Raw genomic sequence first — 12,227 nt, 5'->3', positions numbered from 1 at the left:
AGACGTTTTCATTTCCTGTTTTAACACACTCGAACAGAATCTGCCGTCGTCCTAATACGACGCCCAGCCTCAGGGCAGCTGTCAATTCACTGCAATCCGGAACACTTTGCACTTCCTACATATGAGCTCTGTGAGCATCTCTTTGGAACGTTCAAAGCCAAGGGAGCCACCAGTCCGATGGTCACAGAGGCACTAGACTTGGCAGTGGGACAGCTCGTCCCTGGAGCTCCCTGCACAACTCTACCCACAGGACTCACACTCTCATACACACTGGGCTTGTGCACTGCTTGTGGTTACCAGCACCATAAAGCTTACTCTGCAGTTTAGAGAGACATATTGAGCGAGGCTGGCGCTTTCCTGAGAAGGAACAAAGCCTGCTGGGAGGTTCTATGGGATGATCAACCTCTAGCATGGCTTGGGGAGTAGACTCTCTGTCTCTACTGAAGATGACCTCCCTTAATGGACGCTGAAAACCTTTGCTCCATTCCTCCTGAATGGACATGGAAGTTGGACATGGCAGCTTTCAGGCACTTACTTCTTCAAAAACAAATCCCATGACTTCATCAAGAAATGCCTAAATCTGCAAACAAATGCTGGGGACAGGATCCGCCTCAGGAGCCAGAGCTGACACAAGCAGCTACCTGCCTCTGCCATTAAGGTCAAGTCAGTTTTCCCCGTCTCTTATGCCCACAGGTCATTCTGGCCGGGTCTTTCTTCTATGGAACCGTGGCCTGTCCCTGCCACTGCCTTACTTTCAAGTCTGGATCACAGTGGCCGTCCCTTCCTTGCTTCATTTAATCTGTCCTCTGAGGGTTACTGGGATGATCTTTTCTAAATGCAAATCTGATTTTATCTTTCCCCCAAAGACCTGCCAGTGTCCCACAAGATAAAACAAAACACGTCTGGCATGGCACCCAGGGCCCTCCATCACTGGAGCCCCTATATGCTTACAGACATTCCCATTCCCATGCCAACCGCCCCCAGCTCAGCCCACACACCATACTTCAGGCCCTTGCATGTCTTGCTCACATGCTGCTGTGATCTGAAATGCTCTCCCCTCCCTGGTGCCCCTGGAAAGATCCTACCCCTTCTATAGGGACTGCTCTCCTGTGCCGAATCGTACCCCTCAGGCCTCAGTCCTCTGACCTCACCAGCCTCTCACCTCTTACACATTTAGCACATGCTGTCCCATTCCTCTTCATCAGATGGTGAGGCTGAAACACACCAAGTGTTCATCTCTGAATTCCCAGCACTTAGCCGAGTAGTTATGTCTACCACCATGGGCAAGAATCCCTTAGAAGAAATGGAGGAGCCCTCACAGTCAACAAAAGAGTCTGAAATGCAGTACTTGGGTACAGTCTCAAAAACAACAGAACAACCTCTGTCCATTTCCAAAGCAAGCCATTCAATATCATAGTAATCCAAGTCTATGCCCTGATCAGTAATGCTGAAGAAGCTGAAGTTGAATGGTTCTATGAAGACCTACAAGACCTTCTAGAACTAACACTAAAAAAAGATGTCCTTTTAATCACAGGGGACTGGAATGCAAAAGTAGGAAGTAATAGATAACTTTGCTCTTGGAGTACAAAATGAAGCAGGGCAAAGGCCAACAGAGTTTTGCCAAGAGAACATACTGGTCACAGCAAACACCCTCTTCCAACAACACAAGAGATGACTCTACACACGGACATCACCAGATGGTCAACACCAAAATCAGATTGATTATATTCTTTGCAGTCGCAGATGGAGAAGCTCTATACAGTCAGAAAAAACAAGACTGGGAGCTGACTGAGGCTCAGATCATGAACTCTTTATTGCCAAATTCAGACTTAAATTGAAGAAAGTAGGGAAAACCACTAGACCATTCAGGTATGACCTAAATCAAATCCCTTATGATTATACAGTGGAAGTGAGTAATAGATTTAAGGGACTAGATCTGATAGACAGACTGCCTGATGAACTATGGACGGAGGTTCGTAACACTATACAGGAGACAGGGATCAAGGCCATCCCCAAGAAAAAGAAATGCAAAAAAGCAAAATGGCTGTCTGAGGAGGCCTTACAAATGGCTGTGAAAAGAAAAGAAGTGAAAAGCAAAGGAGAAAAGGAAAGATATACCCATTTGAATGCAGAGTTCCAAAGAATAGCAAGGAGAGGTAAGAAAGCCTTCCTCAGTGATCAATGAAAAGAAACAGAGGAAAAAACTGTAGAATGGGAAAGACTAGAGATCTCTTCAAGAAAATTAGAGATACCAAGGGAACATTTCATGCAAAGATGGGCTCGATAAAGGACAGAAACGGTAGGGACCTAACAGAAGCAGAAGATATTAAGAAGAGGTGGCAAAAATACACAGAAGAACTATACAAAAAAGATCTTCATGACTCAGATGATCACGATGGTGTGATCACTCACCTAGAGCCAGACATCCTGGAATGTGAAGTCAAGTGGGCCTTAGGAAGCACCACTACAAACAAGATAGTGGAGGTGATGAAATTCCAGCTGAGCTATTTCAAATCCTGAAAGATGATGCTGTGAAGGTGCTGCATTCAATATGCCAGCAAATTTGGAAAATTCAGCAATGGCCACAGGGCTGGAAAAAGTCAGTTTTAAATCCAATCCCAAAAAAGGCAATGCCAAAGAATGTTCAAACTACCGCACAACTGCACTCATCTCACACACTAGCAAAATAATGCTCAAAATTCTCCAAGCAAGGCTTCAACAGTACGGCAACCAAGAACTTTCAGACAGATGTTCAAGCTGGATTTAGAAAAGGCCGAGGAACCAGAGATCAAATTGCCAACATCTACTGGATCATAGAAAAAGCAAAAGAATTTCAGAAAAACATCTACTTATGTTTCATCGACTACACTAAAGCCTTTGACTGTGTGGATCACAACAAACTGGAAAATTCTTAAAGAGCTGGGAATACCTGACTACCTTACCTGTCTCATGCCAAATGTGTATCCAGGTCAAGAAGCAACAGTTAGAACCGGACATGGAACAATGGACCTGTTCCAAATTGGGAAAAGAGTACATCAAGGCTATATATTGTCACGTTGCTTATTTAACTTCTATGCAGAGTACATCATGCAAAATGCCGGGCTGGATGAAGCACAAGCTGGAATCAAGATTGCAGGGAGAAATATCAATAACCCAGATACACAGATGACATCACCCTTATGGCAGAAAGTGAAGAGGAACTGAGGAGCCTCTTGATTAAAGTGAAAGAGGAGAGTGAAAAAGCTGGCTTAAAACTCAGCATTCAAAAAACCAAGATCATGGCACCCAGTATCACTTCATGGCAAACAGATGTGGAAACAATGGAAACAGTGATAGACTTGATTTTATTTGGCTCCAAAGACACTGCAGATGGTGACTGCAGCCATGAAATTAAAAGAAGAAAAACTATGACAAACTTAGCATATTAAAAAGCAGAGACATTATTTTACCGACAAAGGTCCGTACAATCAATGCTATGGGTTTTCCAGTAGTTATATACTGACAAAGAAGGCTGAGCATCAAAGAATTGATGCTTTTGAACTGCGGTGTTGGAGAAGACTCTTGAGAGTCCCTTGGACTACAAGGAGAACAGATCAGTCAATCCTAAAGGAAATCAGTCCTGAATATTCATTGGAAGGACTGATGCTGAAGCTGAAGCTCCAATACTTTGGCCACCTGATGGGAAGAGCAGATTCATTAGAAAAGATCCTGGTTCTGGAAAAGATTGACGGCAGGAGGAGAAGGGGACAACAGAGGATGAGATGGTTGGATGGCATCACCGACTCAATGGATATGAGTTTGAGCAAGCTCCAGGAGACGGTGAAGGACAGGGGAGCCTGGCATGCTGCAGTCCATGGGGTCGCAAAGAGTAGGACAAGACTGAGCGCTGAACAACAAAAGCACAGTGCTGGGCACAGAACAGGTGTTCCATAATTATTCTGTGAAAGACCCGTGGCCCTGGATTTGGTGAGCAGAGAGTTGAGAGCTGAGCTTTCATCTCTTCCCTCCAGGAAGTGAGCTCTCCTTCTCAGGGTTACTGCAGTTCATGTTTCAGTCTCAGGCAGCTAGCAAGTGGCATCATTCTGCCATCCAAATTGAAGAAAAGAAGTTACACCGGGAATGTTTCGAATATTACAGATAACAGTTTAAAATGTCTGAATAGTGTGCTCTACAATAAAAACCAAATCCAATATTTTTAAATGTTGGAATAAACACAGCTCCAGCCCTAAGGAAATAACGGCATTCTTCCCTAGCCTCCACGTCAACCAGTCACCATGAGATGATCTCATCATTAGACTTTGATGTCCTGTTATATGTATTTCCCAGCATTGTGAACCAAACAATGCAAAAATGAAAACTTGATTTCCTCATTCATTAAGAAACATTTTCAGACTTCCCTGGTGGTCCAGTGGTTAAGAATCCACCTGCCACAAAGCCACAGTTATCAAGACAGTACGGTACTGGCATAAAGACAGAAATATAAATCAATGGAACAAAATAGAAAGCCCAGAGATAAATCCACGCACATATGGACACCTTATCTTTGACAAAGGAGGCAAGAATATACAATGGATTAAAGACAATCTCTTTAACAAGTGGTGCTGGGAAATCTGGTCAACCACTTGTAAAAGAATGAAACTAGAACACTTTCTAACACCATACACAAAAATAAACTCAAAATGGATTAAAAATCTAAACGTAAGACCAGAAACTATAAAACTCCTAGAGGAGAACATAGGCAAAACACTCTCTGACATACATCACAGCAGGATCCTCTATGACCCACCTCCCAGAATATTGGAAATAAAAGCAAAAATAAACAAATGGGACCTAATTAAACATAAAAGCTTCTGCACATCAAAGGAAACTATTAGCAAGGTGAAAAGACAGCCTTCAGAATGGGAGAGAATAATAGCAAATGAAGCAACTGACAAACAACTAATCTCAAAAATATACAAGCAACTCCTACAGCTCAACTCCAGAAAAATAAATGACCCAATCAAAAAATGGGCCAAAGAACTAAATAGACATTTCTCCAAAGAAGACATACAGATGGCTAACAAACACATGAAAAGATGCTCAACATCACTCATTATCAGAGAAATGCAAATCAAAACCACTATGAGGTACCATTTCACACCAGTCAGAATGGCTGCGATCCAAAAGTCTACAAGCAGTAAGTGCTGGAGAGGGTGTGGAGAAAAGGGAACCCTCTTCCACTGTTGGTGGGAATGCAAACTAGTACAGCCACTATGGAGAACAGTGTGGAGATTCCTTAAAAAACTGGAAATAGAACTGCCTTATGACCCAGCAATCCCACTGCTGGGCATACACACTGAGGAAACCAGAAGGGAAAGAGACACGTGTACCCCAATGTTCATCGCAGCACTGTTTATAATAGCCAGGACATGGAAGCAACCTAGATGTCCATCAGCAGATGAATGGATAAGAAAGCTGTGGTACATATACACAATGGAGTATTACTCAGCCATTAAAAAAAATACATTTGAATCAGTTCTAATGAGGTGGATGAAACTGGAGCCTATTATACAGAGTGAAGTAAGCCAGAAAGAAAAACACCAATACAGTATACTAACGCATATATATGGAATTTAGAAAGATGGTAACAATAACCCTGTGTACGAGACAGCAAAAGAGACACTGTTGTATAGAACAGTCTTATGGACGCTGTGGGAGAGGGAGAGGGCGGGAAGATTTGGGAGAATGGCATTGAAACATGTATAATATCATGTATGAAACGAGTTGGCAGTCCAGGTTCGATGCACGATACTGGATGTTTGGGGCTAGTGCACTGGGACGACCCAGAGGGATGGTATGGGGAGGGAGGAGGGAGGAGGGTTCAGGATGGGGAACACATGTATACCTGTGGTGGATTCATTTTGATATTTGGCAAAACTAATACAATTTTGTAAAGTTTAAAAATAAAATTTAAAAAAAAAAAAAAAGAATCCACCTGCCAGTGTAGGAGACATGGGTTCAATCCCTGACCCAGGAAGATTCCACATGCCATGGAGTGGAAGCCTGCTGGCCATAACTAGAGAGCCCAGTGCCCTAGGGTCCATGCTCTGCAACAAGAGAAGCCCCACATTCTCCACAACTGGAGAAAGACCTTGCACAGCAACAAACACCCAGTGAAGTCAAAAACAAATACATTTTTTTAAAAAAGAAACATTTTCTCATGTTGTGATGGGCCCTAAGCTAGGTGCTTTCAGATGATTAAATACAACAGAGCCTGCCCGGAAGCTCAGAGATTAACAGGAAAGCCCAGGATGTGCCAGTGCTGGGCTACCTGCCGTGCCAGGAGAAGGCAGTTAAGTCCACACATGATAAGGAGGGAGGGACGAACATCCCAATTCCACCTACTTCCTCAACGCATCTCCTTTTCTTGAAAAGCTGCTGCCCACACCTCAGCCAGGGAAATGTGTACATTTATTCTGGATTCTCCAAACCTCATCACCCCACTGAACTGCCCTACTAAAGCCGTGTCCCAGTGAAAATGCCACTGTGCCAAAAATCGGTAGTGGGCACCATAAAAGTATAGAGAAGCCACGGCAACCTCCCTGCATGTCGCCCGAGTTCAAGAGAAATCCCTCGGGTGACACCCAACTCAGCCTTGCTTCACTCAGCCCGTAAGTCACAAAATGATCCTTGTCAAATAGTCTGGGCTCTGCAGGTGAAATTGATGAGGAGATAAGATAAGCTTTACAGGCAGCGGCCATACACTTGGGCTCCCTGATTGGAATAGAGGTGGCTGTTACTCGTTTCCCTTACCAGGCTCAGTGCTTCCAGAATGACGCCACCTCTTAAAAAGGCTCCCCTGGATACATTCAATCTGTTCTCATCACACCAGAGAGCTCAGGCCAGGCACTCAGCATCACTGGGGTGCAGTTACAGGAGCTTGCTCTTTATCTATCTATGAATGCCCAATGCATCTTCTTAACCAGATCCTTCCTTGCCCTTTAGAATGTAATACTCATCTTCATTAAAAGATTAAGGCAAGCCTGTATGTTCTGATATGGTAAGACTTCTGATATGCACGCAGAGAAACACAAGTCTAAGGATGGACACCCATCTCTGAGGAAGGACGGTGCGGGTGTGACATGCACTCAGGATGACTCAGCTGACATCCCCGTTCAAACACCGCCTCTTACTTGCATCACCTCAGACACAGCTCTTTCAACAAATAATTTCTTTTACTTAAAAAGCTATTACTGCAGCTTCCCTGGTGGCTCAGTGGTAAAGAATCCGCCCACCAATGCAGGAGACACGGATTTGATCCCTGATTCAAGAAGATCCCATATACGACAAAACAACTAAGCCCATACGCCACAACTATTAAGCCTGTGCTCCAGAGCCCATGCCCCGCAACAAAAAAAGCCACCGCAATGAGAAGCCTGAGCACTGCAACTAGAGAGGAGCCCCCACTTGCCACAGCTAGAGAAAAACCCGCAGAGCCACGAAGACCCAGCACAGCCAAAAATAATTAATTTTTTCTAAAAGAAGCTATTACCTGTGCCAAATTCTATGCCTCAATGTCTCTTCATGTGTAAAAATGGGGATAAGAAGCATACCTATCTTTTTGCGCCCCCTGGGATGACTGATGAGTTAACTCGATGAGGTTCTTAATGTCAGAGCTCAACAAATGTGACAGGGGTGGAGGGCTGTAACTGTTTCTTCTGAAGAATTTTCAAGGTGAAGAGATTTTCAGTTTTTACTTTGTATACTTGTGAACTTTTAATTTGTGCAATGAGTTGGAGCCAGGATGTAATTACTACCATAATTAAGAAAATAATAAGCTACATGTTTTTCTTTTAAACATGTAAATGTAAACTGTTCACATTTTTGTACAGGCCCTTTGTGAACCCAGACCTAATTACCCTCCACCGTAGGCTCCCTTCACCGTGTGTATGTGTGTGTGTGTATGCTGCTAAGTCACTTCAGTCGTGTCCGACCTGTGCAACCCCATAGATGGCAGCTCACCAGGCTCCCCTGTCCCTGGGATTCTCCAGGCAAGAACACTGGAGCGGGCTGCCATTTCCTTCTCCAATGCATGAAAGTGAAAAGTGAAAGTGAAGTCGCTCAGTCGTGTTCGACTCTTCGAGACCCCATGGACTGCAGCCTACCAGGCCCCTCCGTCCATGGGATTTTCCAGGCAAGAGTACTGGAGTGGGGTGCCACTGCCTCCTCCGTGTGTGTATACACACCTGCATATGAATGTGAGCGTAAGTGTGTGTACAGGGAGTAGGGAGGAAGGGCACGTTCACGTCATCATTTATATTATTTACACACACTCCATTGTATGCCTGTGATGTCCTGGTTTTATTTGTTCCAGGAAGCCACATAACCTCTGTGCTGGGCTGTTTGGGAGTCATGAACCGCAATAGCTGCTCATTCCACCCCACCCCACCACCCATCCCTAGCAAGACTTTCCCCATAATGAGAACCATCATGAAAAGTCTTGCGACTTGAAGGCAATCCATGGGGTCAGAAATGAAAGAAGACCAAAAGTGGTGAGAAGAAGAAATGACCAGCTCAGGGCCCTGACCCCAAGGGCGGTCTGACCTCCTTCCCCAGCAGTCGCCCCTACCGTCCACCCGGTCCGAGGTCTTGGCTTGCTTTTCACTTTGTACCACTGCCAGAAAGTCCCTCTTGCAGAGATGACTTTAGGACAATGAAGAATTATCCTAGAAAGAGGGGAAGGGACAGATGCTAGGCCCTCACACCACCTGAGTTCAGACTTCTTCCCCTGAACTCCTGCAGAACAGAGAACCCAGCTACACTGAGGCAATGAGATTCTGCGGAAAGAAAAAAACAAGAGCATCTGGGCAGCTGGAGCCCTCTGAGGGGTCCCTTCGGGGCAGGTATCAGAATAGAGAAAGGGACAGAAGGGACCTTCCAGACCCCACCCCAGAAATCCTCACTGCCACACACCCACTTTGCAACACAGAATCCTGGGGCAGAACCCAGACGGCAGGCTGGCCCGGTTCAGCCCGATTCTGTAGGTTGGCCAAGGGGACTTCACCACTGCTTTGAACACCATTTCTATGGCAAAATTTATTTCAATTTCCAATAATTGACTCACATATGCAGCAGGAACCCAGCCCACTGATAATTTGGAGATAGCATGTACTGTTTTCCTCAATTAGGCTGAGACTTTGATATCTAACTAAAATTACGTGCCTGCTGCCAAGCAGGCCTTGCTCCTTTTAGATGCTCAATAAATGCTGAATGGTGACAAGACTGACACCTCGTATCCTAGGCACAGAGAGCCCTGGAGCGCTGAGGCGTCAGACTGTGCTGTGAATTCAATCAAGTTCTTCCCTAAACCTGGGCCCGGGGACCCACCCCCAGGCCCCTCCTACCTGTTTGCCAGCTGCTGCTCAAAGTCCCCACATTGCCTTAAGAGCTCTCCACAGGTGGCTATTATCCTAAACAAAACAAAAAGCACTTCAAGTTTAAGCATCTGGAATGCTGACATTCACAGGACAAACATTGTCTCATTCATAAAAATTCTAACTATTCAACCCTTTTGGTTGTGTGCTGGGTTATGGGAAAGCAGTTAATCCTTTGAGCTCAGCGTGTCAGACTCCTCACAACCCCATGGACTGGAGGCCTGCCAGACTCCTCTGTCCATGGGATTTCCCAGGCAAGGATACTGGACTGGGTTGCCATTTCCTTCTTCAGGGGATCTTCCCAACTCAGGGATCAAACGTGGGTCTCCTGCACTGCAGGCAGATTCTTTACCTTTACCGTCTGAGTCACCAGGGAAGCCCACTTAGAGGGCTGACCTGAAATGTTTCATTCATTAGTAATTCATGTAAAAGGGAAATTCTGGTCCTTTCTGATATTCCTCTGTCATGGGTCTCCCTGCTATGAATCACAACTCTATCCAACGTGATCTGAAATAATTTAACATGTCCCAAAATACAAGGTGGTGCTAGTGGTAAAGAGCCCACCTGCCAATGAAGGAGACCTAAAAGATCTGATCCAGCTTTGATCCCTGGATCAGGAAGATCCCCTGGAGGCGGGCATGGCAACCTGCTCCAGTATTCTTATATGAAGAATCCCATGGACAGAAGAGTCTGGCCAGCTACAGTCCATAGGGTTGCAAAGAGTCGGACACAACTGAAGCAACTTAGCACGCACACAAAATACTGAAGTTGCTTTTGGTTTTTGTCTTTGAGAAAATGGGTTGGAGGGAATTCCCTGGTGGCTCAGTGGTTAGCACTCGAGTTTCCACTGCTGAGGGCCTGGGTTCCATCCCTGGTCAGGGAACTAGGATCCCACAAGTTTTGTAGTGACAAAAAAAAAAACAAAACAGAAACAAACAAAAAATGGGTTGGAAATCTTTTGTCTCTAAAATTTAAAAACCAGAATTCATAATTTAATGTTTGTGAGATGCCTGCTATTTGCCAGGCATAGAAGAGAAAACTGTTTTGATATTAGAATTATGTTCCATTCTGATCACATGAAAGGCAGATGAGTTTAATCCTTTTGTTTCTGAGAGATAAGCCTGAATGATCATCATGTCTGAATTTAATATTCATTTAATTTCCGAGTAATTTTATGTTAGGCCTCAAACTCCAGCCACTTAGTCCTTCAACACCAAACTATAATGTCAGGACAAATCCAAGGATTAAAAACATCTCAGGGCTAGTTAACTTTTAACTTTCTCTAAAAGTGCCTATCATCACCAAGATATCTAGGCATTCCATCATAAGAAAGGTTTATGAGAAAGTGAAATATTCCACTCACATCAGGTACAACAGAACAACTTCGTGCATAATATTTTCTGGTGTACCAAGCTGCCACAGCTGATAAGGGATATTAGCATCTAGAACATTAAATTTCATCAAAAAAATAAAAGTTCAGATCAGAGCCCGTGAGGAGATATTCCAGATGGTCTTGGGAGGTCCTGGGTTTACCCTGATAAGGTGGTCATTGGACGCACGTGCGCCATGGGTACCCCGCACACGGTACCTAGCCCGGGGGGGTCAGGCAAGGAATGTAAGTGGGGGGAGAGCAGCTTGCTTTTCCGGAACACATGTCTGTGAAGAAAGGTTGTAAGGAAAAGAAATTTCTGGATTGCTTTTTATCGCAGGCCAATAGTACAGCTGATAGGCCTCATAGGAGTGGGAGAAGAGAACAGAGAACATTCACCTAGTCAAGCGGGGGTTTCGGCTTCCAGCCCCAGGCAGAAGTCAAGGCTTTGGGGCGACACAGACCCAGTGCTTCCACAGAGTCCAGTTTTGACATTATGTTGGAAAGCTAGATTATGTTATATCTGGTTTTACATGCTGGCAAATAAACTAAAAAAATTTTTTTAAATCCTGTGATCAAACAAAGCTTGTCCATAGGTCAGATCCGGCCACTGGCCAGCATTTGCATTCCCTGGCTGGACATATCAAGGGCCAAATGCCTCAGGCCACTGCCAGTCACACTCAGATCAGACCTCAGGGTTTAGGGCAACAGGGTGTCTACCAAGCAACCCACAGGTCACAGAGGCTACCCTGGAGCCTGTCAACAGCAACTCAGGAGGGTCACCTCAAGTCCTTTCATGGAACTCTTATATGGCTCTTTGCAGGCCAAAGAGTACTGCCTTACCATTTAGTGCTATGGCACTTAGATCCAGAAACAGGATACAATCAGCTGTGCATTTTCTAAAATATAAAAGCTCTAACTTACTGCAAAAACTGTAGGCTAAGGGGGGAAAAATCTCAAGCCAGACAAAAAACTTAAATCACCAAAGGAAATGAGTTCCTAAAGAATTTCTAAAAATATTTTAAGAGCAAGACAGGTCTTTTTGGTGTTTGTTTTTTGTTTGTTTGCTTTTGGTTTGTTTATTGGCTTGTTTGCAGTGTCTAGAGTATTTGCTTTAAGGGGGGGAGGTGGAGGAGACAGTCAAAGAGAAAAAAGCCCCACATTTATCATTTTTATACACTGTTATATATAATATATGTGTATATATGTTTACTCCCATTTTACCTAATGGAATTCTGAAAAGCCGTCCAATCTTCTTGAAAAAGAGAGTTGAGAGGAATATCATCCAGTCTGTACTTCTTTCGTATTGAGTGAAGAGTACTAGTGAAGTCAGACACATACCTAGGGGAAAGAAAAATTATCAACGGTGTCATCATGAACTCTCCAGACCTAGAGACACCAGGAATTACAAAGCTTTAGACAAACCGCTAATGAGAGCATCTTCA

At 44.4% G+C, this 12,227-nt stretch overlaps 1 protein-coding gene across 2 annotated transcripts in view; it reads right to left on the bottom strand.

Moving 5' to 3' along the window:
• COG7 (component of oligomeric golgi complex 7) overlaps positions 1 to 12,227 on the bottom strand; it is an 87,049-nt gene that overhangs the window by 29,426 nt on the left and 45,396 nt on the right. For both annotated transcript variants that reach the window (XM_044935592.2, XM_025275600.3), the window contains exons 10-11: positions 12,007 to 12,123; positions 9,384 to 9,449 (exon numbers count right to left, since the gene is read on the bottom strand). In XM_044935592.2, the coding sequence (XP_044791527.2) occupies positions 9,384 to 9,449; positions 12,007 to 12,123 (183 nt within the window). The remainder of the gene's footprint in view (positions 1 to 9,383; positions 9,450 to 12,006; positions 12,124 to 12,227) is intronic.

Source organism: Bubalus bubalis, chromosome 24, assembly GCF_019923935.1.
Source record: "Bubalus bubalis isolate 160015118507 breed Murrah chromosome 24, NDDB_SH_1, whole genome shotgun sequence".
NCBI classification, from domain to species: Eukaryota; Metazoa; Chordata; class Mammalia; order Artiodactyla; family Bovidae; genus Bubalus; species Bubalus bubalis.
The sequence above is the reverse complement of the archived record's forward strand: the minus strand, read 5'-3'. Positions and strand labels throughout refer to the sequence as shown.